This window comes from Pithys albifrons, chromosome 1, assembly GCF_047495875.1.
Source record: "Pithys albifrons albifrons isolate INPA30051 chromosome 1, PitAlb_v1, whole genome shotgun sequence".
Lineage (NCBI taxonomy): Eukaryota > Metazoa > Chordata > Aves > Passeriformes > Thamnophilidae > Pithys > Pithys albifrons.
In genome coordinates, this window is record NC_092458.1 from 18910685 (window position 1) to 18937243 (window position 26559).

The 26559-nt window shown below is 40.1% G+C and overlaps 1 protein-coding gene across 2 annotated transcripts in view; it reads right to left on the reverse strand.

Annotated features, from left to right (window-relative positions):
- GRTP1 (growth hormone regulated TBC protein 1) overlaps positions 1-18954 on the reverse strand; it is a 32635-nt gene extending 13681 nt beyond the window's left edge. For both annotated transcript variants that reach the window (XM_071571961.1, XM_071571875.1), the window contains exons 1-5: positions 18816-18954; positions 16926-17077; positions 10794-10952; positions 5651-5775; positions 3767-3863 (exon numbers count right to left, since the gene is read on the reverse strand). In XM_071571961.1, coding sequence (XP_071428062.1) covers positions 3767-3863; positions 5651-5775; positions 10794-10952; positions 16926-17077; positions 18816-18853 — 571 coding nt within the window. In that variant the 5' untranslated portion in view covers positions 18854-18954. The remainder of the gene's footprint in view (positions 1-3766; positions 3864-5650; positions 5776-10793; positions 10953-16925; positions 17078-18815) is intronic.
- Positions 18955-26559: the final 7605 nt, after the last annotated feature.

Genomic DNA, 26559 nt, shown 5'->3' on the forward strand with positions numbered 1-26559 from the left:
CAGTCTCCTACTTTGGTGACTATTTCATCATTCAAAACTCTGTTCTTAATTATTGATGAACAACTGGGCAGTACATGTGGGTAAATAAATTTTAAAACAAAAGGCTAAAAAGCAGCTGTCTGAAGGAAGGTTGTTAGACTGACCCTTGAAGAATTCTAAACCTCATGTAAGATTTTTATTTAGAATATTAATTGACTGTACCCAACGAATACATGAAAAGCAAGCACAAAAGAGAAGGGGACTTTTTACCTCCAAAAGTCAGCATTGATACAAGATTAAAAGGATATAAAATTGGCCATGAACAGTGCACAAATTGTGAGAAGTCTCTTAACCACTGGAGGAGTAATTTACAATTAGTTTTCAGTAACAGTAGCTCCAGTATAATTGTCCAGTAGACTACAGCTTGATAAAACACTGCTGCTTCCAGACTGAGAACCTCTGCAGAAAAGATAGAGGAGGGAATTTTCTGCTATATATAAGCATAACTGACATGCTAGAGTTAGAACAAATTGTCAAGACTTTTTTCTCTTAAACTCACCATTTAATCACAAATATGTAAGCCACGACAAATGTACTCCTTAAATTACATCCTGAAGTATCACAGTTAAAAGGTCCCACCTACATGGCACTTTCTAAAGCATTTTTCCTCAACAGAACATAAAAAATTCTCTACAAGAATCAGAGTAATGAACAGAATAAAAACATTAGAGCTATGCTGCTTAGAAACTGCAGGCACATCCACTGTGATTTTGAATTTAATCCATACTGCTTCTTGTGGGCAATACTGTCTGCTCCAGCCATCTGTTTGAATGAGCCTGGGAATAAAAAAAACTTGGTAACACCCAACACTTCTGTTAAACAAATAATTCTCTTCCCCTGCTGTGTTTAAATGATATGCTCCTAATTCCTCCAAATTCCTGACTAAGCAGCTGACAGACACAACAGGCAGTGGTGCATGGGCTTGCCTGCAGCAGCAGCAGGAACTTTCTGTCCTCACCCAGCCATACCCAGCAGCGCTACATTCAGCCAGATGAATGGCACGCACACAACTCCAAACACCAACAAACCAAATCCTAATTTTTGCTGGCTCTCTGTTCCAGCTGCACTAAATCCATTTACATGTAACAGAACAATTCAGCCAGAAAACCTCTACTGATGGGCTCCCATTCTCTGTCACTTCCCCAGAAAGCTCCCATCTGTCACAATGTGCATTTTCCAATCAATGACATTGATCTGTGGCTGGCTCAGTTCATCTGCTGACCAAAAAACCACTGTCAGCATCAAAGTAATGGAGTGGCTGTTCAATGTAATTAAATGTGTGGGCAGGGTAGGGAACATTCATAGAGACACTGCAGAGGGCAGAAAATGGATTTCTAAACTGTCCTAAATCACCACCAGCAGCAACAGGACATATTTGAAATTAGAACATGACCCAGAGGCACATTTGTTGCAACAGTAGGAGGAAAACATGTAAATTATAATGCAAACAGATCAAGGAAAGAGCATCCACAATGAAACTAATGGGAAAATGTTGGTTAATCAAACTGTTAGCATCTAACAAAAATTATTGCTGATTTTCCTTCTGAAGATCTGGAAAACATACAGTGCTTCTCTAATTTCCTAACAAATAATTGTGCAGCTTTAAACTGAAACGTGCTGCACCTTGCAGTCATCACTTACCCCAGTAAGGTTTTTTTACTAGTACAGTCTGTCTGTCTCTCTTCCTCACATATACACATGCAATATTTCACTGAAATGATGCCAATTATCTGTCATACTTTGAATTTTATAAATATGCAAATCAAGAACAACATAGGAGGGTGGTGGTAATAAAAGGGATAAAAATATTTTTCAAAATGTTAGGAGTTCCTTCTCATAACCAGTGCTTCTTGTCTAAGATAATTCAATAATTAAGAAGGAAAAACAAGGAACTTTTGTCACTTAAGGATCAGCAAAGCATAGAAGAAGGATATACAAGAAGAACAAAGGTTTTATGACAAACTGAATTAATCCTATCAAAAACAATGATCATTATGTTCTGACTCCACCTCCCTTGCCTCAAATGAAAACATGTAAGACTACTGAGAAGATTAACAGCAAAAGTTTCCACACATCACTTTGCAATGAAACTTTCCTTTTACTGAGGACCTTATCCCTCACACAGTGATGTCAAAGGAAAGACATCCCCCCATGCTGGCCAGTGGCAGGTCATGTGGCTGATAGCAGCCCTGTCTCCTACCTGTTTGCACAGCTTGTAACTCTCAAGGCTGAACAAAAGTGACAGACAGGTGATTCCTTTAAACTATTTTTATAGTTTGAAAGTAAACTTTAAGGCTGTAAAATGTCAAATATTTGCAGACTGATTCAACAACTCATAGCACTCCCTGCTTGTCTCTGCTCTTTCAGTCTGGAAACAAAGTCCACTCACCTTGCTCATACGCAAGGAAAATCCAAGTTCCTACATGGTGGGTTCAGTGTAAAAGACACTTTTCTACAGTCATTCACAAGCAGGAAATGACTATGTCACATCTTCCTCCTTATTTCTAAAATTCTTTATTTTCTGCTAATAAGACAACAAAAATAATACCTTTTTTTTTGTTTAACCTTAAATAAGAAATGAAAGAAGCAAAAATGAAAGTGTCAAACATGATGTCCTTGACCAGTACTTATTTGACAGTATAATACTATTCCACCTCTAACCATTTGAGATAAAGATCTGTGCAAAAGCAAAACTGGGCCAATAAGGAATTAGACTTCCATTTTCTATTAGTCTTCCAATTAGTCCTTCCACCTATATTACAGGTGGAGCTGTAGTCAATCCTGTGCTACGATAATGGGAATTCATGATGAAACCATTCTCCCTCTATAATTAAATCCCAAGAAGGAACATTCCCAAACGTATTTCATAGAAGTATAAAACATAGCTGTGCCTGATGTCTGCTTCTGGTTTTAAACTCCCTCACATGTGCAGTGAGGTTCAGGTTATACAAGGGGCAAAATTGATTGTGTAAACACCTCTTGCAAGCCCAGAGATCCAGGAAAGGGAACCCAGAGAGCTACTGAGGAGACCAGATGCAGATACTGTCTATAGCCTTGGGTGAGGTGAATTTCCCTCGGACTCTATGGATCAGCCTGGCTAGATCATCATGGATTTTAACAGAACCTTAACAAGAACTTCCCCTACAAACACAGACAGGAATTTTGACATTTGTTTGCTTTGTTGCAAAATCACAGTGTGCAACTTGTCCAAGAAATTTCCACTCATTCGAAGGGGGGGACACAGCAGGAACTACCACCACCTTGTCAAAAACCTCTGAAGAAAGCTCACATTGCCTTCTGCCAAGCCACTGGGAATTCCTCCTTCAGGCTCAGTGCTCAAACTTTGCACAACTCCATCTTCATCTTCACTCTGCTCTGCAATCACCACTTCCACTGGTCACATTCCTGCAACCAGAAGTGCCAAATCCCAGCCCCCTTTCCAAGCCCTGTTCCCCAGGGATGGAGGAAGACAGCTACCTAACAAGTATAAGTAGGCAGTGAGAACTAAGACTGCAAATTAATAAACACATAAAATGACTGCATTAAAACTAAAATCTGACTATGATACATGGGCAAATTTTGCCTGTGTACTGTGTTTCCAGGACCCTAGAAAACTTGAGCCCAGGCAAGTCCATTTTAATATCTAAACCCTGTGAAACAGAAAAAAATGCAACAATAAAAGCCAAGCTCCAATATATTAATATAACTATTCATGTTTTTAGCATACCAGGCAATATTCTTCCAATAAGAGCATCTAGTAACCAAAAGGACTCCTCTTCATTCTTTGTAATAAGAATCAGGTACCCAGCAATGAAGTTCATGCCCTGAAACAGAAAAAAGGGTTTTAAGATGTGTCCACTGAACAGTTTCTAGTTTATTTTCTTCTGATTAAGAGCTAAATTACTCGAGTCCTACAAAGCATGCATAAGTAAAATCTAGTAATGAAGGCCACTGGTTGAGTAACCTGTTAAACCTGCATGACAACAGCTAAAAAGAATTATTAGCAAAGATCAAGGAGAGGAAAATTAAAAGTTTAGTAGTCTATACTTTACTTTCAATTTTACTTGGGTTTTTTTTTGTTTGTTTGTTGTTGTTGTTGTTTTGGTTTGTTTTTTTTTTGTAATTCCAAAGCCCTGGCCCAGTGCAACTGAAAACTGCTTTGATCAGAACCCAAACATGGCTGTATTAGATATGAGCTCAAACACAGCACAACACACCTGCAAGTAGACAGTGAGACTACAGGAGAAGAATGCTTGACCCAAACGCTCTTCAAAGGTGCAATTCCAGCAGCTTTTACAAGCTGTTGCTGCTTAACTCTTTCAAAGGTTGTACACAAACCATTTGCTTACATAATACCTCCAGTACTCCACATACATATAACCCTGATTCCGTGAGCAGACCAGATGTGCAAAGAAACCACATAAGGTTTTTTTCATTTTCTTCTTCCATTAGCTTATTAAACAGTTAATGTACCAAAACATTTTAGGAACAATGGGACATGTATTTTGAGTAAAGCTACCATGGTTTAGAAGTTGTGCATATGTTACATTGTGTATAACCACCTCTGACACTTGCAAAAGTGACTATTCATAATTCTACCTCTTCTGTTATCAGCAAAATACTAAAATTATATTTTAGTAAGTACATATTACTGAAAATAAAAATCATTCATCTTTCAGAGACTGATGAAGTTCTCAGAATACAAAGAAAAGGTTTTCTTTAGTTACTTCAGTGTTGGTTTAAGTCCCCCTAAGTCTTCTTCTCTCCAGATTTCAAGAATCTTTTAACTTTGAAGTAGGTTATATTTACTGTACTAAATTTCTCAATTAACATAAGGTATATGTTAGCACACATATCCTTATGGAGGAAGGGGAGGAAAAAGGAGAGGACTTCAGTGAACTGAAAACAAGGTTTTCCAATGACAGTTCTTGCTTCTTTATGGTCCCTTAAGATGACTGCTTTTTTTCTTGACTGTCAGACTGTCATGAATCAGCTTTTATCTTCTTTGTGTCTCACAGGAAACTTTACAGTACTTGACAGTGACAACAGAAGCTTTTTTGAGCTGGCATCAAAACAGTATCAGGGTGAACTTCAAAGAAATTTTCTTCCTACTTGCCTTATCTATATTGGGAAATTGGCACCAAATAAATGCTACCAGCCCCCAGTTACATGATGACACATTAATGCTGGTCTTTCTGTATTCTGAAAAATGTGACAGTGAAAACAAAGGAAATTGAGATCTTGTGATGCTTTGCACATATGAGGGGATGTTTGGGGAAAGATGGCAGGAGGGAGGAAGAAGGAAAGGCAAGCTCACTTTCTCTTCCTCGCCAAAGCAACTAATCTTGGTATAACCATGCATGGTAAAACATTTCTTTTGCAGCTAACAAATGGAGTCAAATATGATCAAGCTAGCTATGAAAACAGCCACAGAGTAACTCACAAGGACATCTGAATCTGCCTGAAGTGATTCATCCCCCATCCCTCCTCCCCAGGGCCATTTTGAAAAACAAAATAGTTTGTGGATGTGCTTCTAGGAAACACATTCAAAGTGCCAAGAACAATTACAATGGTGAGATGTAGCATTGTTTAAAGAACAGTGATTACATACCTGACAATATCCTACTGCTTTATTATGATGCCCATATGCTACCAAGACGTTGTAGAGTGCATGCTGCAAACATGGATCAGCAGTTTTGCGGAATTTTACATTATCTGGAAATGTTCTGTTCATGTCTAGACAAAAGGAAGAAAGACCAGAATTAAGTGCTGTTCCCTCTTCCCCTTTCCAAAGAAACTTTTACAATTCTTCTGAAGTCCCACTGAAGCTTCACTGGTTCACTGAACTGTTGTTTTGGTGGATTGCTTTTAAGAAACAGCTTTACCTCCATTTTGGCTAAAAGGGCACTTGCATTCAAGGATAATTTATTCCTAGAAAGAATAATCCTATTAGTGTGCAGAAACCAATTTCAAGCAGGCCTAAAGAAATTCTCCTGCAGATTGGACTCTCTGTGTTTGACTGCAAAGACTTAAATGAAAGCAAACTAGGTATTTAGACTGACAGGAACAAAACATACTAAATGTATCAAGTGATACATGACAAGTGATACATGAGCAGGAAATGAGCTGCACCTCTGGGAAAGTACAGTCTCACAACACATCAGATGAACCTCTACCAAACAGTCCCAAACAGCTGAAAAACCAGCCCCGTTCCTGCAGCTGGTGACTTCCACTAAAAACACTTTTCAAAAGTTAAGTTTCTCCATGATGTGACCATGACAAGACTTGTGTCTTCATTGGTGCTAGATCATCAAGAAGGAGAGCGATTTTTGATATCCAAGCAGCAGAGCACAATCCCACATGCTTCAATCTCAGTCCAAGTAAGAGCTATACAAATACTGACATTGCCAACCATTAATTTCTTTCAGAGCAAACATGAATAGCAGGACTCACCTCTCCTTACAAAGGCCTAAAAATTAGACATACAAGTTTGAGCTAGTCACTACAAAACACCCTTTAGTTGTTGGAAAGAAACACGCAGAGTTAATTTTTGGCCTGCTTCACTCTATAAATAGAGAATCTGAGATCACTAGTCCAGACTTGTGCATCTGATTTTTGAACAGGGTTTTACTCCCCAGCTCAAAGTTCTAAAGGTAACCTTGAGGATTTTTAAAGCCCAAGAGTTATTAATAAAATATGAATAGTTTTTTGGGTTATATTTAACAACAACAAAACCAAACTGAGTTAAAGAACAAATACAGTAACAGCACCTCCGTACAGATCTCCATGTCCTCAGAATTATCACTTCTTATCAGCCTTTTCCGGCATAAAGGAAGAAGTCTGTTACAGCTCTGACACAAAGTTCACCTGGAAGCAACTAAAAAAAGAAAGCTTCCCAAAATCAAGAATAATGTAATGCAAGTCACAAGCATTAGGATGTTGTTATTTCTTCCTTTTATAGCAAAAAAATAATTTACAGGAAAATATTTCACTTCACCTCTCAAGTGACTGAAAAGAAAAACACACAGAGAAAGACAATTTTTAAGCAGACCTGAACAACAGACAGTTAAAGGATAAATAAATTTGGGTTGTTTCTTCTTAGTAGGAATAACAGCATAGTATTTGCATAATAAAAATTCATTGTTTATTAAAGTATATGTTGGGTATTACAGAAAAGATTGATTTTAACATTTTAGCCATGGCTCTTCTCCTCAGCTATACAGAACAAGGGTAAGAGGGAAGTATGAAAAGTCTGTCACATACAGGGCAGAGACTACTCACACTGAATTCATCTCTAATTTCACAACCTGAGAAAGGCCTGCAGTTGAGAGAATCACCTCCAACTTGCTTTCTGATTGCAGAGCATTTTTTCCCACAAGGACTGCAGGAAATCTTCCCTAGTTTTACAAAGGATTTAAAATTTTCTTTTATATTTAGTAACAGTATTTTAATTTAGGGGGAGGGTACAGAGAGAAAAACAAGATACAAGAGCTAGAACGCTTTATCCTTAATAAAGGATACAGGGCATGGTCTCACAGGACTCCTTGTGCCAGACTACTTTGAGAACACCAAGAGCAGAGAGTCCCACCTCCTCTCCATCCTCCCCTTTCTGCTCCATTTGCACGCTCTCTCACGCTTCCTCCAGTTCTGAGGCTCCTCTGACTGCAGGGTGACAGAACTCAACCCACTCCACAGTGCACATAAACCACCATGTTTTACCAATACTATAAGATGACAGTCAGAGGTGACTTGAGGCAAATGGCAGGAGCAGCCAAGAGCTGTTTATTTGGCTTCAGCACTTACACCCACTTTACTACACCTGTTCCAGAGCAGACATTCAAACACCACCTCTGCACAGCCTACCCCTGACCTGTTATCCACTAATCTGTTCATTCTTCATAGACATTGGTGCACAAAGGAACACAGCCTCAAACTAGTCCAGTTGAGGGGGAAAAAACCAAAACCAAAATTCTTTTCAAGCAGGGAAATGAACATTAAAACTTTATACTGCTAAATAAATCCCCAAATTATTACTATCTTGCCATTGTGTGCAGATCTGCTCCTTACAAACAGAGCACAGAATCAGGAAGAAGGCCACAGGTGTCTCAGAAACTCCCCAGACAGGGGAAAACTGGGAAAAATATTCTGAGGAAGTATCACTACACACTTTACTCCTCCAGTTTTTACTTTAGCTGTTCTGGTAGACCAAGGACTAGATGAGGCAGCCATTTGGACATGACCTGATACAGCTTCTCTTACAGGGAGCCTGAAGAGCTGACACTGCTGTTCCCCTTAACCAATTGCTCCTGCATGGTTAAATGCCCTAAACTCTTGTGAAAATTCCCAGCCTTCACTAATAGTTTAACAACATTCAAAGAAGCTTATTAGTGCTTTGATAGTAAAGTATTCCCTGTCTCCAGGGAAATGGCAATGACCATTGTTTGAATTACTTTTTTGAATCCATAATAAACTCAGCTAAGATCCTGCAACCACCATCACAGTCAGATCTTTATGCCAGCAGTCACATAGTGCAGCACAGGCTCAGGGGACTCACTGATAGATGTCACACCCTGGGTTTCACAGCCCCTACAACTCCTCTCCATGAAACACATGAATGGAAACACGGATATTAGCAGCACAGACACACCTACTCTGAAATTCAATGGCCTGACCTAACAGGAGCTTACTGCAAGGAAGAGACCACAACTTACATCCCAGCTTTTTTTGTAACCAGTACATAGCTTTGCATTAGAAGGACAGCCACTTTTTATCCTGCCAACATCATTTGTCCCACTAAACTTTACTATAATAGGACATGACCAACAAGGAATAGTAGCAATGCAGGCCCTTCTAAATGTGTGCACAAACTAAGACATGAAAATTTCTATCAACATTTACAGACTTGCATTCTCTGAGCCCTTGTTTTTATGCTTGGAAAAGAAACCTGCTCTCTTCTATATTTCTGTTTTTGTTTGGTTGGTTTTTTTTTTAAAGTATGTTCAAACAACAAATACCATATTAAAAAAACAGGCAATAAAGCTCATCAGTTAAGAATCAGGAAGCTAAAGGGCAAAATGGGGAAAGAACAGATTTAATTAGCTGAAAGACTTCTGTTGCTATTAGTAATTAGACTTTTCTTTAAAGATTAAACCATTTCTTTACACAGTCTACCTTGCCCTTTTCAACCCGATTATACTCCACTAAAGATTTTCCAATGAGAAAACAAGTTCCAGTATTTTTCCTCCCCCACAAAAATAATTGTATTTCATTTTAACATGTGTGAAAAGCCATCTACTAACATGATACCACCCTTCATGTCTTTGTCCAGTACTGGAAAAGAAATTGTTTTCAACTCTTTTGCAGCAGTTGTACCCCAACTGAATAGTTTAACCCTTCTCCACACTCTTACCAAGGCTGGCTTTAGAAAGTTATCTTAGTAGCTCTCTCTGTATTCATAGAGATTTACTGTTTCTAGTCCTGAGCAGGATACGAGGCTGCCTAGTCTTCATATTCATAGGAACATGAAAGTTCATGCTCCCAAATGCCTTACTAAGGTGTGGAGTCCCAAAACCCCAAAGTGCTGCTGTTGCAGGGAGAGGCAGAGAAGAAACTCTGCATAGACCAAAAGATGCTTATCCCACTCAAATAAAAATCCACAAAGCTCAATTTTTAAGTACCTGGGCTTTGCAAGAGGAAAAAGACAACAACCATACCTACAATTCTAACCAAACAACCTCAGCATTGTGTTTGTCTGGAGCACAGCCCAATCTCTTGACTTATTAATTGGAGAATTCAGCCAATATCAGCTTCTCTAGTAAGGCTCTGCTGTAGCAGGTTGACTAGTTTCAGGACAAACATCAGTTACATCAAACCTCTACTTCTTTGTCCTCACTTACTGCCTCTTTTTCCTCCCAGCAGGCCAGTCAAAGCTCTGGTTGCCCTGTCACCAGTATTGGCCACTGATCAAAGTTCACAGAAAGTGCATATGAAACTGGATTAGGACAGGAGGGGTATTTCATCTCCTGCACTTCTCCCGAGGACTTGCATTTCTTGTTTAGTATGTCATACATCAGGTAGATTCCTCCACCTGTTAGTTTGTCTAATTTCTTTTTAAATCAGCTCATACTTCCATCCTCTGTTGCACAGTAACAAATACCACAGCTCAACAATAAGCTTTTCTAAACCTGCAGCAGGGCATATTTCATTCAATTTCCTTGGTTCTTAAGTTACAAGAAACAAGTAACAATTGCTCCCCATTCACCGTCTTTGCACCATTTATAATTAATATAAATCTATTAACAGCTTTTTCTCAGCAGTCTTTTTCCTCAAGCTGAAACCTGGCATGCTCCACCTGCTTCAAACAGACTCTGTAACACACCTTCCAGCATCTGGCTGCTCGTCCACTGTCCTTCTGGGACAGAAATACAGAGAAACAGGCTCAAAGGCAGGTCTCATGGCACAAAGTTGTAACTCTTCAATCACTTAGGAGATGACATAGTAATGTTTTCTAGTTTGTTCCTTCCCAAATAATTTCTAATCTTCCTTAAAAGCATTAAGGAATGCTTTTAACCACATGACAAACCTGTAGAGATCTGTGCTGTTAAAGAGCTTATGGCTAATCTAATTTACATGTTAATTCAGCACTTAAACCACTACTACAGAAACATAAAGTTTTCCATGACATAACTTGATCTCTAACATTTAAGGAAGTAGGATGGATAAATACAGATAAACTGCATTATCAAGACAATAACCTGTTTTGATTGCTTCAAGCAGCTTGTCATTCTTCTCTCCTTCAAGTAGTCTGTGGTAATATCCAGGGTTTTGTTCCATGTTGGTTTGGGCCCCACTCACAATCATCCAGATCAGTGCACGGTGTTCATTGGGGATGCCTTTCCTGATGTATCTCTTCACTGCAAAACAAGAAGTTTTGTTTTGTTTGTTGCTTTTTTAAATACATAAAGCTGTATTATTCTTTTGGAAACGAGCAACCTAAAGTTAAGAACTCATAGGAAAACTCTTGACTGGAGATTATTATGTTTTCTTTTCTATGTTACCATTTAGGACAAACATTTACTTCTCAGCTTTGTAGTAAATTTTAGATTCATACCTAAGTTCTTGTCACTCAGACTCTACCTGAACAGATCTCCAGACCCAGGCTTTCCTTTCTCCTCTCTTCTCCCACTAGCATTCTGAACCTTTTCCTCTTCTGCCTTTCTGGATGGAGATAGGAATGGCAAAGTTTCCCCCTGATCTTTGTTCTTTTTCATTCAAACAAACACTGACTTTTCCTTTCCTACATTACCAGTGGCCTCTGACATGATAGCTCTGCCTGTTTCATTATGCTCCAGGACCAGTGGCTATGCCAACGTCACCCCAGGGTTTCAGCTTAGCATCTCGCCACTGAAATCATGCCTGAAACTGAGGAACATGAAATATGTGCCTGCTGCCTAAAGGACCCCTTGGAAGAAGTGAAGATGTGAGTGAGCTGATGATTTTTCCTAGAATAACTGGGAAGTCTTTTCAAATCTAAAGTAGCTCTTATCTCCTGCATCGTATCCATCACTAGGGTGTGCTTGAGGGTTTTTTTAAGCTGATAATTAAGTGTAAATAACTAGGACGCAAAATTACAGGAAGAAGCATCAGGCTAATGACAACCAAAACAGCTTCCTCCTGGGAGTGGTATGAAAAATATTAATAAGGAGCCAATGCTGCTCATTGGTGCATAATCCTAAATCAGCATTACCTCTTCTGATCCAAAGAGACAGCTGAATGTTTGAGATTCATCTGCTTTTTTCAGGGAGAATAAATTGACAAAAGAACCAGACATTTCTTACTAAATGAATGAGACTGTATGAGTTAGAGCATCAACTGCTCCTCCCTAGTTTCCATGGGACTCAAATGAGAGTGGGGACTTTTATTACACAAACAAAATATCATTAGCTAGCCATAATCATGAAGACCTCTAAGTCAAGATAAATGCTGCCTAAATTAAAGCCCTTAAAAACAGCAGACTGAAACAAGGGTTTACAACTCAGACAGATACCTTCTAAATACATTCTATATAATTCCAGCTGCCTATCCTTCAGAAACCAAAGCTGCTTTCCCAGTGTCAACAGATAGAGCTATGCACATATAATGGGCCTTCTACCCACTTAAAATCTGGAACTTTCCCTCAAAGAAACATACTTGTAATAAACACTTGGTCCTCAGGGTACAGTTTTTGTTTACCTTTTTTTATGAGTATTTATACTATGGGTTACAGTCTCTACTGTAAAGTGACTTTAACTACAACCTTCTTTTAGACAGACTGGAAATAATTTACTTGTTTCCATGGTGGCTTAATAATCCACACTTCATCTTTTTTATAAGATTTTGAACTCCAATGCTCAAGAAATCCTATAGATGGCCATAGCAAATACATGAATGAGTATGAAGAAGCATTCCCTTTAGGTTAAGAACAAGAGACATTTGGATGAGCATGCAAATGTCTCTAGAAACAAACTTACTGGTTAAATACTGAATATTATCATATTTTAACACATAATTTCAATGGGGTTTTTTTCTGGAACAACTGTAAATCTGGAAGCATAGCCAACATCCACATCCAACAACACACATTAAATTCAAGAGAAGCAGGGACAAGCCTTTGACAGTGGCACAAGGGGAAAGCAGCCCTGAAGGACAGCATACACTCGTTATTCCTCAGTGCCATCACTCTCATGGTAACAGCCAGAAGCTTGTAGCATCCCAAGTGACTACTGAGCCAGCTCCCCCACTCCCTGAGGAATGGAAAAGCCCTTTACAAGGTGCTTTTTGTCCTCACACCATTATTGTACTTGCTAGGATCTGCAAACTGGCACACAGGAGAAGCAAAGCCGTTTTCAAAACAAGGATAGCTGCAATTTAGTTTTAGATACAAATATATTATTTACATGTGGCATATTCTATGCACAAAATTGAGTTGTTTTATACAAATATATATTTATTTTGTTTTCTACAGGCTTTCTTTCACATCCTCCTCAGGAACTAAAAAGCCCACAACAATCCACACTGCAGAATATCCTCCCACTTTAACACCTATGAAGATGTCACAGATGCAGCAGGACCGTGCATGGGTCTCCAGTCACACATCCGGTGCCAACTGGAAAACAAGGGCTTGATCTCAAAAGTAGCACTGTTGGGTAACACCAGCCTCAAGTCCCTGCACACAGAATCACTCCCAGGACAAGCACAGCATGCACAACATAGTCTAAGTTTTAAAACACATGCAGTAAAGAAATATCTTTATGTAAAATTTTTGTCTCTTCATTATAAAATATGAAACATCAATTTTTAAGCAAAAAACCCCTCTCTTAATAATTCAATTATCTCTGGCACTTAGGGACAGTTTCACACATTTAGAGTCACACTTTATAAATGTGTTTTTCTTGTCATGAGAAAAAACAGGTACATGATAGGGTAGTGGTCTAAAAGTGCTGATAAATACCCCAAGTCACTTCAAGAAAAAAATATGCAGAAAATAACATTTTTCTAATACTGTGCATTACTTACAGTAACAGGATTTTAAAATAAGTCACTTAAATCTGCCTGTTGATATTTCATGGTAGAATAGGAGAATTTTGGAGGCTCCTGCTCCTATAGAAAAATTGTATTTACCTTTTCCCCCCATTAACATTGTTTCACTCTACAACATAGACTATGATGCAAAAAAACCCCATTTAAAAACAAAAGTTATCTCATATTAAAACCATTAGAAGAGTGTGATTTTGAGAAGCACCTGCACTTACTACTTTTTCAGTTTCTAAAAATTGCTTTTGTATGCTGAGGAAACAAACTTGGGCACTGGAAGAAAAAATTCTACAAAAGTGCAGAAAAGAGCATACAACAAGTAACTGAAAGTCTTATTTTATGAGTACATCACAGAAGAAACAAAGCAGACCTGTGCTGTAAATTTTCAAATTCCAGTCAAACATGAAAATTGACTTTCTAAAATGCTCCTTCCTCCAGCCCCTGGTCTGGAACAAAAGTGTTCCTGTCATAACCACTGTTCACTACATTTACTTTCACCTTCCACCATATTTTATCAAAGATCAGAAAGCATCTTCTGCTACTGGTCAGTTTTGACTAATCCACTTACAGCCAAATTCTTTCATGTCACATGATTTTGGTTAGAATTAGGCTACTTTGAGAAATTATGTCAGACAGTTTGCTGCCCACTTGTAAGCAAGTCCAAGCAGAAAGTTGTGTTTTGGTCCCATAAAGATAGCACTGAGTGGAAAAGAGAATAAAAATAGGAGGATCTCAGTAGTGGCAGAGGAAGAGACAAATGACAACTAAAATTTGTTATGATGATAACAAGAATAGAGGGAGAAACAAAATACCGGAAAAATAACAAAAATGGAAGAGACTGGAAAATAAGAGAAAGGAACTGTACATCAAGATTCCCATGATCCGCCCTGCCAGAGATTGTAATACAGGACAACAGGATACACTGTCTAATTACCATTGTTAAAACGTAGTCTAATTATTTTTCTTTATAGTAGAACAGAATTATATGCATACATACCATGCTGGATATGAGGCAAACACTGTAGCATGTGAACATGCCACATTTCCAAACTGGAAAATTAACATAAGTCATCACTTCTTCCTGTTCACCCAGACAGAAATTATGAGCTTCTCTGTGTACAAATGGGTGTGGGACTACTGAGACACCAGACATACAATGCCTCTCTCATGTCTGCTCACAGCAAGACACTTGAAAACTGCCCCATTAGAACTCAAAACATGGGTTCACAAATAGAGCTATTGCGTTCAGGGAGAGAAGTAGCAAATCAAATACTCTTCTCAGTTCTAGCTTATGGCAGAGCCAGCAACTCTTGAGCAAAGCTCCAGAGCAATGAGGTCAGGTTCTGGAGGAGGGAAATTCAGTGCATAACCAAGCACACCTTCTGCTCTCTGACTGCCTGCAAGGAAATCACTGCAGGATCATCTTGCAGGATAAAGCACACAACTGCTTACACAATTCCATGTTTATATGCAACAGACTTCAATCTTAACACCAAGACAAGAAGGACAGCATTTAAAAATCAGTAATTGCACAGGTCAACCTCTCACTCTCCTCCAAGGTATGAGTTGAGGAGATGCAGGAAGCTTTTTGTAACAACTTTGAATCTACACTCAGACTACATTTCTTCAACATTGCTTATTCCTGTCACTTTCTTTAGAATTATATAGTACATGAGAATGCATAGCCTACAAATCCTCGTATCTTTAGCAAAAGTTAGCAATGTCAAAGATGATGCACCAGCCCACAAAGGCTTATAAAAGTCAAGAGCCATTGGCTGTGTCTACTCAGTGGATTTACAGAATCCCATTTTTCACAAAGAGCAGCCTGTTTGAGACAATTAAAGCCACGTTAAAGGTTACTGTCATTACATGGCTGGTGGAGTAGCACAACCATCGGTTTTGAAACCTGCTAGAGTTCTGGGCAAAGTTTTGGCTCCAAAATAAGACCAGAGGCATTTATACTGTTTGTATCAGTGTCTAGAATGCTGGAACTGGAAACACAAAGAGAAATGAAATGAACTCACAGAAATTGTTAACAGTTGCCACTGGTACCATTCACACATTTTAAGAGAAGATGAATCAAAACCTGAGATTATTTTTCCATAACAACTGGATGACTAAGTTCTTCAGAATCTCAAAATCATCACCAATTCAAAATAGCACACACGTATCACTATATTCAAACATGACACACTAAACAAAAGCTTCTTTACATTTATAAGAAAAAATAAGATAGTAGAAGTAGATAGTTTCTGGTTAGCAGCATCTGATCTAGCAGCTACAGCTCAAACCTACATTTTCTGGGATTTCTCAGACTTAAAATAGACATCTGCACACAAAATACACTGTTATAGTTAAAAAGTTTCCCTAGTTATCATCACATTCCTGGTGCCAGGAAAAAAAAATGCATCAAAAAAACCCAAAACCACCAGAATTACCAGTCAAAGTCTGTACCTGCAGCACAGCTCTAAATGTTTACCTGTGTTACAGACAATGCCTGATTAACTTTTGCTTTGCTTTTACTCACTTTTTCTTCAAAATACTTACAGAGAATTCTGCCCAACTCCAAAAGACACCCCAAGGAAAGCAAGCTGAATAGCACCATTAAAAGCAAAATTTAGATGATTATATGAAAGCATAACCCAGAGAGGAAAACCCCACCCTTTAGTTCCACAGAATTCCCTGGCACCTTCTGACTCCATCCATTTATTCCTATCTGTCTTTCAAGGAAACCTCTACTAATGTTTTTATTTTGCTTTTTGAAGCAGACACTAACACTGCATCAGCATTGTATCCCATGTTGCACTAGCTCTTGCATTCATTTTACTTTCTTCAATTTGTACAGCATTTATCACCAGTTCTTACTATGCATTTTTTTAGCTGTGAGGTAAAGTCATTTCACAAATGAAAGACATAGAGAGACAGAAAATCTCAGCAATCTAAAGAACTGTCAGAGTCAGCAACTGAAAGCCTTAATAACCTGATTCCTGGGGTTCATGACAGCATCTTCTACACAATTTCATGTCTTTTTAAAGAGACAGCAGAGTAAATACAAGCAGCTGCAAAACAGCATCTTGAAGTGCCAGGGGCGCTTCTACATACTACAGTGTATGCCAAAGAAAGATTATTCCATTATAAGCTTTAAATCAAATCCCTCTAACAACAGCGTACCTGCTTATGTATTATCAATGTTTACCAGTTTTCATCTAAAGACAGAAACAGTATTTAACATTCAAAACCACAAACTCATTGAATACCATTTATATTTGTTCCAGCATAATGCACTTTTACCTATAAGCAGACACACAGCTCACCTTTTAAACTCTTCTGTATACTGTTATTCCCCTTTAGGAGCTTGGACCATTTGATTGCTCTTCTAGTGAGTACCACCAGATACCTGGAAAAGAACGCTTCATAGGATGCATAGTCAAAGTCTTCTGGCCTTTCAAACCCATATGGATCAACCCTACAAAATAAAAAAGAATTCTTGTACAAATGTTTCCACATATCTACAGCTAAAAAAAAATATGCAAGTGTGCTTTAAATAACTTACAGTTGCTATTTCTAAAAGCAGCTCAAAACTCCCTCCTCCCAGCAAAATCCTACTTTACACAAACTGTTACACTTCACTTACCCTAACAGAGCTGTTTGAGTAAATTAATTTAAACATGCACTGTTCAGCCAGTTTTACAGATTTCACTGCTTTTACAAGTAAGGAATTCTGGAGCAGAGGGTCTGTTGTGTGCAAAACTGACCCAAATTATGATCACACAGAACCTGGGATAATAATAAAGACAATAAAGACAAGCAGTTGAAAAGTACAAAGGTACAGCACAAGAGCTCCAGTAGGGCCTGAGCTCTCTTTCCACACTGATCTGCTCAGAAAAATGACAACAAAAAGTACAAGTGTAACAAGTTACAAAAATTATTTTTAGAATGGGTAATTTCTGAGATTATCTTCATGAAAGTAAATGACTTGGAAATAGTGACAAATACTTACGGGAATCCACCTTCTTCATAGGTAGTATCAAACACCCTTATTTTACTAGCTTTTACAATGTTTCAATGTTTCAGCACATTATCTCATACAGCATGATGCTGACAGAGTTTCAGAACTGCATGGCTAATTCTAAGATTAATGCATCGAGTCACCTTGCTAAATTAGGTTTATGGCAACTTCCCGGTGCGCTTTATACCTGAGTACAGCACACGCATAGGCTTTGTATGAGTTAAACAGGCAGAGGAATCTGTCCACTCAGAAAAGGTTTCAAGACAGACTTCGGGGTTTAACTTCCCAAAATACTGCCCATATTCATTTGTGGGGAAGGAATTGGCCTTGGAGCAGGATGGGCACAGCCTTGGGAAAACTGGCTCTCAGGAGCGTCACAGGCAGTAAAGCATGAATCAGAAGAGGAACAATTAAATATTCAGACCTCAGACTGCTATTACCCACTTGGCTGTTTAAGAGTCACCTTAGTATTCGTGTGCTCCTTAAATCTGACACAAAACCCACAGGTGGAAAAGACATCGAGACCCCGACACAGAGCATGAGAACACCCAAACTCTCTCCCCTTCAGACCTCTCTGAACACACAGCTCATATTTGCGACTGCCCGGGCGGCAAGTACAGATTAATTTCATGCTCAACTCCATTCCCGAGGCAGAGAGGCAAAACAAGGAGTCAGGGCGCAGGGGGTTAGGGAAGCTTCCTTCCCTGACCTGCCCTCGGGCCAGGGCGGTGCTGCGGTGGCCGCTCGGTGCCCACAGTGGCGCCATGGGCTGGTTCGAGGGGGCTGCCCCTCCGCGCAGTCCCTGGACTACCGCTCCGAGCGCTCGGGGCGGCACCGCCCGCCCTGCTGGCCCCGAGTCCAGCGCCGCCCGGCCTCACCTGTGCCCAGTGCCGCCCTGTCGGTCCCGAGTCCAGCGCCGCCCGGCCTCACCTGTGCCCAGTGCCGCCCTGCTGGCCCCGAGTCCAGCGCCGCCCGGCCTCACCTGTGCCCAGTGCCGCCCTGTCGGTCCCGAGCCCAGTGTCGCCCGGCCTCACCTGTGCCCAGTGCCGCCCTGTCGGTCCCGAGTCCAGTGTCGCCCGGCCTCACCTGTGCCCAGTGCCGCCCTGTCGGTCCCGAGCCCAGTGTCGCCCGGCCTCACCTGTACCCCCAGTGCCGCCCGGCCTCACCTGTGCGCCCCGTGCCCCCCGACCCTCACCTGTACGCCCAGTCCCGCCCGTCCTGCCGCCTCTCCATCGGCCGGGCGCTCCTCAGGCCGAGCCGAGCCGCGCCGCGGCCGCGGCCCCGCACGGAGCTGCGGCTCCCAAGTTAACTCCGCTGGTGCCGCCGAGGGGCGGGCGCGGCCGCGGTGCCGCCTCCCGGGGCCGGGCAGGGACGCGCCCCCCTGCTCTCCGGCCCCGCACCGAGGTGCTGGTCTGCTTCTGATGCTGCTACAGATTTGTGTCTTTCACATCTCTCTCACGCGGAAAAAAAAATCTTTTTTTTTGGAAAAAATTCAACTGTCTCACTAATGATGGATGAGACCGGCTTCAGGTCCCGCCCTTCAAACCGAAGGAATTTCCCCATAACCTGTGAGGGGAAGTTATCACAATCCCCATAACCAGCAAGGAGAAATCACCCCAAATCATCACAGTTCTCCGTTTAATTTCCTCAGTTTATTAATTAGAGTCAAAGCTGTGTTGCACAGAATTTCTGAGCTGGAAGGAATCCACAAGGAGCAATGAGGCCAGCTCCTGTCCCTGCACAGGACACCCCAAGGATCACGCCATGTGTATGACAGCATTGTCCAAACACTTACTGAACTCTGGCAGGTTTGGTGCTGTGACCACTGCCCTGGGGAGCCTGTTCCTGCCCAGCCACCCTCCGGGTGCAGAACCTCTTCCTTACACACTGAAATATTACCAACTTCAGCTTCTGCTGATTCATTGCCACCATAAACTAACTTTCATTTAAATACGATTTAAATAATAAATAGCAGGTTGTAAAAAATGTGAAGTAATAATACATAAAATTATTCCCCAAAATTGGCTTCCCCATTTCCAGAACCCAACTCTAAAATTAGCACACTGCTTTTCATCTTCAGAGGTGTCGAGCAAACCCCAAAACCCACAAGGACTCTGCCCTACCTGACTGACAGCAGCTTAATGCGTAACACACTGTGAAACAGAAGGGAGAGAGCAAAACGATATCCCTGCGTGTCCTTTTTGAGTCAAGTCCTGACTTTGCACCCAGCAAAGTATTTGGAAAATTACAGCTACTGCCGGAGAAACATTATCTGGTTCAGCCAGCAAGCAAGAGTTGCTGAAGACAACAGATGGAATTTCACAAGGGAGATCAACAGTTGTTCAGCACAGTCCTCAAGAAAGGTACATTCTCTCTGGGGGATCAAAGGAATCACCCACACAGAAATGTAAAAGTATCTCAACTCTAATGGTAGGGAAAAAAATAGAGATTTGTGCTTGGTTCAACTGTCATTGCAGTGCTGTAAAAGTTCATGACTGTTCAGCCAAACATAATTATCTTTTTTTATGGGAAAATTCTGTGCTTCAGCAGAGATAGGGCTTCTCCTGCAGGAGTGTGGTCCTGCTCAAATTACTGTGTGGCATCACAAACACACTCGGGTACTGGCAGAACTGGAAGCTGATTACAGAGCAGCCTGGGGAGAGCCGCCCGGTGCATGTGCCAAGGCTGCTTTGACTTCCCGCCAGCGTTGCCTTGGTGGGGTGTAGGCAGAGGCAGGCTCTGCAAACAGCTCTGCCCAGAGAGCTGGTCACAGGCTCATAGAAAATCCTTGGCAGAGGTGTGAATAGGAGGCGATGCTCTCTCACAAAAGAGAAGAAGGAAGCCTCAGTTAAACAGAATATCTCTTCTCCCACATATCCTGAAGTCATAGGCTTGTTTGGTGACAGGGTTATACTTCACCTGACAAGGTCAGCCTCTTCGGTGGATGTTCCTTTTAAATGGTTCCACCAAAAGTTCCTACAAACAGCAGATTGTTTCTGTGATTAATTAAGGGTACATCTGCAGTGCATCAAGGGTAGCCTTGTGTATACCACAGTGCATTTTCACTGTCAGCAAGCCTCAAATGTTACATACAGTTTCTGTTGCTCTAACACAAATAGAAAACTGTGTGGTTTACTCAGATTTATGTCTTTTACACACAAATACTCCCATTAAGAAGACTTAAAATATTAATTGATTAATAGAAATAATTCTTAAATTTCAGCACAGTAATAGGATCCCCGTGTTTTGTCTGATAATATGAGCCAGCCCACTGTCTGGCAAGAGATAATGCCTTGGTTGTCCTTCACAGGGTATCAATGCTGCTCTCTTCTGGGCAGATGATACCATGTTGCTTTCAAAGGCAGCCAAAGAAACTAATGCATAAACCTTGAATCTGAAAACTGCATATGCTTGGTGTTGGGAACAGCAGAAAAGGATACTTTTTACTTTTAATCCTTCACTTCTAAAGAAGCTGCTGACAGTGGCAGACTGCCAAGAGGGCAGACCAAGTTGTCTTTCATACCAATGAAGCTTACAGCCTTCCTACCTGCCACCTGGTGCAAAGGAAATTTACTTTATATAACTTCTCCCTCACCACCCCTCTTTTTGCATTTGAACCTTATCCCTGAAGTTTTTTATGGTGAAAGTATTTGGAAGAAATTCCCATCCTGATGCTGCCAGAGTGAGTCCTTTAAATAGTGACTTTCCTTTAAGGGCAGGCATTTAGATGTGTTCCTTGCAAAGGCAGATGAAGGTACAGCAGACGAGTGTTTCATGGGCTGAGGCATTCAAAGTTTGCTGGTCTCATACCCGGTGTTTTAGTGAGCAAGGCTTCCCTTCTTGTGTTTGCAGAGCAGTTTAGAAATAACAATACCAGGAAGATTTTTATCAGGAATTAGTCTGGGTTGGCTTCATACTTCTTAAGGCCGTGAAATATGTGCTATGACACCTATACTTGATGTACACCAGTGCTGTAATGTGGTTCAGCTCCTCACATACCACCCCACAGCTGTTGTTACTTTTAGGCCAGAAGTGTGGAAGGAGCATCAGGAGAAACTCCTTGATAATATTTGTGCCCAAAAGTATTTCTTCGATTGCCTGTAGGGGCCATAAGGATTCTTTATCCATCCAAGAATGAAATAAATATATTATTATTTTGTATATCATAAATGTGTTGGAGTTTTTTTCTCAGGTTCTATTTTTGCTGGCTTCAGGGAGGCCAAAGAATAAAAATCATTAGGGGAAAGAATAGTGCTATAGGACTGAGAAAGGATAAGGTGTGTATAGATATAAGTGTATGTGGATATCTTGTGCCTAATACTTTTAAAAGAGCATGGTGAATCTGTTCATGTAGAAATAGCAGCAAGAAACACCATTTCTAGCAAAGGTAACAGCTCTGCTTTTCCACATCCAGACACTAAGTTTAAAAAAATCCAAAACCCTAACTACTCACAAAATGGTTAATAGCAACTGTTTAGAAAACATGAATGCAGCAGCATTGGAGAAGAGATAAAAAGATGATTCTCACTACTGACTGGATGTTGTAGTATCCTAAGTAAGGAATGAAATTCCCACAGCACATGTGGCTTCCCTAGCTCATGTGATTTGCCATACAACCACTGATCTTTGTGTCTGTACTTAGTAAACCACACCACACAAGTACACCCTGCTGTGTTGGAGCTCTACTCTGCATCCATTTGGCTTGAGCTACTTTCCCATGACCTGAAATAAATCTGCTGCTCCATACATAAGGAAAACAGTTTAGATTAAGCAGATTTGACAGTACGGAATATCCAGTAAGAGGTAAACATATATGTGTATGTGTGTATATATGTATGTATATATATTTTTTTAAAATCAGTGCATGTCTATATTCTAACCTAGACACAATGTGCTCCAGGACTAGACTACTCATCCAGCCAATAAGGTTAAGGAATGCCACCATCACATCCAGACACACTTGGTTCCTGTTACAACCAGCTACCTACTAAGTTAAGTCCACCTTCACCTACATATGGGTTGAGGCTCTCAATCCATAATGAATTGTAATGAAATGCCGAACTTGCTCCATATTTTTGTCCTAGAAAATTGCACCATGCTTACATAATTGTAGTCTGCAGGCCTGATTAGACCTGCTCATGTGAATTGTTGCAACAGCAGTCACTGAACTTTAGAACAGACTGGATGTCACGGATTGAAAAAAAGTTAAATTCCAGTATTCCCTGAAGGCTTTGCAGCTTCATGTTTATGAAGGTTATTAGCTGTTAGGACAAGTCACAAATCCATGTGTAGTCTGGGAACTGCTGGTATTTTGATTATCCTAGGTATGACTGTGGCCCTGGGAGTCAAAGCATACTGATATGAGCATCTATAAAAAGGAGCTCTAAAGCTTGTTACATACCACTGCAACTGCCTGGAAAATCAACATTACCCATGGAAATCTCTGCAGAAAGGGTTTTGCACTCAGCTGCCATCCTCCAGCTGTGTCAGAAAAGAATGCTCAAGGCTGTAAGTGACAATACTGGAAACAGCAGGGACAGAGAAATGATACGGTTGTTCCCTCAGTGTGAAAAACATGGCAAAATTATATGTCAAAAGTGATGTGGAAAAAATATTTGAACATTATTAGCAGCAAGGGTTCCTAACACAGGAACAAGGGTGTCCTTAGGAAAAGGTCAGTAGCTATCACAGACCAGTAACCATGCAGCGTGGAAATGAGTAGACCAGGTTCTGTGCTTCATAGTGGCTAATTACTTGATGAATCTAGCTTAGGTCAGGCTGCAACTCTGTAAAAGTTGTTTGTTATTTCAACTGAAAAACGAAGTATTTTCTAGATGGCTTTGTTCTGTTTGTTTTCTTTTTTCCTTATTTACTTGAATGATCATGAGGGGTATGCCGAAAGCCCTTTAAATCATGCTGATGATGTTTACTTTCCTAGCTGCATGGGTACAAGGCTTACAACTGAACTTTGAAATTTCCTAGGGGGAGAGATGACAGACAAGATTGGAGATTATTAACTCCTTACTTGTCCCATCCCTTTTTCTTTCTTATACCCAATTGTGAAGGTATCATGCCTAGCAAATCTAGTAGCTCCAAGAACTACTGTTTAGAGATAGGGTTTAACCTGGATGTTCTCTGGCTGTCTACTATGATTTCACATTTGGTCCTAGTTGAGAAAAGCAAAGGCAAACCTTCTCCCGGCCTTCAATTGCCTCACCATTAGGACTCCTGCAAGGACTCTCATTTCAGTTGTCTCAAGCAGGTATCCTGTTCTGTAAGGAACAGGCAGAGTTATCATTGCAGGTATTTAAATACAATAATTGCATGTAAATACGTAGTGTTAGCTATGAAGAACATTATCTATTTCACTTAATTGTCTCTATGCAGTAAAAGGTTTCTCTTAAAATCATGCATTAAGGAAAAAAAATCCTTAAAGTAACAACATAGTTTGGTGTAAGAAGAAGGTGTAGCTACACATGCAGGAATAGACATCCATTTCTCACATGGAATGAGGCAGGAGTTCTTTAGGAGCACAGATTTTGAGTTTATGTAATTAAATACTATTTTATTATGCATACATACAGGAGGACTGAGTTTAAGTCAGGTTAGCAAATTCTCTTTCTATAAATTCCCAGCTTTGGAGTGCTGAACTCTTCATAAGTAGTGTGCTCCCATGGAGGTTGTTCTTCACCTTAGCTTTCTGCATATTTATTCCTGACACATTTTTAAAACTCATAGGTTGAAAGAAAAATAAGGCTTGTGAAACCCTGAAACTGGGTTTGACAGCAAAAGCAGCTGAAGCTTCTTGGAACTGCAAGGTTATAGCAACAGCCATCAGTACAGACATGCCTCAGTATTTACATGTGATCAAGATATCGGCTGGAGTATCATGTTTTTAAATTCCTTTGAGAGGTAAGAAACTTTGATTGCAACATCTAGGATCAAATTATGCCTTCCTTCTGGCTTACTTTGTCAGGTTACAGATTATATCATGTGACTAATACTGGAGGGAAAATATCATTCTCAATTTGTGTTAATTTGTGGATGAATGTCTCCCAAATACTAATACTATCACTACTCGATACATTGTCAAAATTGAAATTATGTAATTTAGATTTTATTTTTCTTATTTCTGGTGTTGCTGACATTGTTCTTTCCTGTCTTAGAGTAATCAAATTGAAGAGGGAAGTGTGACATTAAAAACCATCAGAAACATTTTGATATTTCCATGGTTTGCTGCATAATTAGTTACAAAAATAGTATGTTCTCAGCCAGATGTTTGATTCTATTTTCCATTTAAAGTGTAACTCAGTTGCCAACAATACATCAGCTGGATTTTTTTCAATTGAGAAATTTTATTGTAGCTGTGTATGAATTTAAGAAAACCATAGAACTGTAGTTATGCTGTAATTATTCATTGAGCCATAGCAATCATTGGGTGTGATAGTGTTCTACATCTGTATTGCTTCTGCAAGAGGTACCTTCTATTCTGTGTTTTATTATTTCTCCATAATAGATTTTTCAATAATTTTCTGCTCAGAAACTCCAATTCTATCATTTTTATAATAATTTCCTTTTGCATGATATCCTGTCACTGCCAGTCCTCCAGGAGCAATTGCTAAATTCCCAAACACAGCCAAGTAAGCTTTATGATAATTATTATCTTTCCTGATCTATGCAAAATAATTGTTTTTTCATATAGTTGCAAAAGTGCAGTCATTGTCTTCTTATTAGATGCTGATGGAAAATTGTTTATGGAAAATTGACTATAGTCATAATCCACATGTAAATTCAAATCAGCTCACAAAAATACATTAAGTAATAAATACATTAAGTAATAAATCAGCTCACAAAAATACATTAAGTAATACTTAGAACTGACCATTACAGTTTGCCTGCTGTGGACATGCCTTGTAGATACCCTGATTCTGTGCCCCACTCAGTTACAGTCTAGCCCACAGTACCTACATGTGATGAAACCATTTAACATTCCAAAGAATGACTCCATCAGTAATTCCAGCTGCACTTCTCTTAATTAAGCTGTTCTTGAAATCTATTTCAGGCACAGCTTTTTGTATTTTGATGACAGCAGAAATGCCCTGTATAAAATTTGCTGAGAATTACAGACTTTCAGAATTTATTGTTTCTTTATATGTGTGCAACAGATTACTTTTTGTAAATGAAACATCTTTCAGCAAAGAAAGCTCAGATTCTATCCCACAGAAGTCACTGGGATGGAGGAGTGAAGGGGCTGAGTGTTTGTCATGTCTCTCCTAATAATTTTCAGTTCTTTGTTTCAGCCTGGGATTCAAGAAGCTGTGGCAGTGCAGGATCAGAGAGAGTTCATGAATCACTCAAGAAGAGATGATTCTCCTCCCGTGTGAAAAATTGTCACTTAGGCCTTCACCTTTCTCTCTCCAGCTCTGAAACCCACCCAAGTCTTGGAAACTTCCAAGGCTCAACACAGAATCGCTGAGCCAGAAGAAACACTTCTGAGAAGCTCTAGCACTCCTCCTGGCTGGAAGCACCCAGTCTCTGCTTGAAGGAACCAGCTGGCTCTCAAAAAATATATTACGTGTCTCTGCTCTGTCTCTCACATGTCTTTGCTCATGTTACAGAAAAATAGAGGTAGGGGCTAAATATTAAAGCAGGCCAGATCATAAATGTGAAGGTATAGCCACAGTTTTACTCCACATTCGAATAGTCAGGGAAAGCAAACTTGAAGGAGCCTGCAAGTAGAACAAAAGAAGTTCAGCCTTCAATCCAGTAGGAAAAAACTGCTGGTGTTGGATATTGCATAAAACACCTCAGAATGTCCCCTTGCACATCACAGGATCAAATACAGCTCGCAGCAAAGTTGCAAGTCTAGCAAGCTGAGAATCAAAGGGTCAGGTACCGGCAAGAAGGAGACCTTGGCGAGAACTTCCTCAGATTCATCC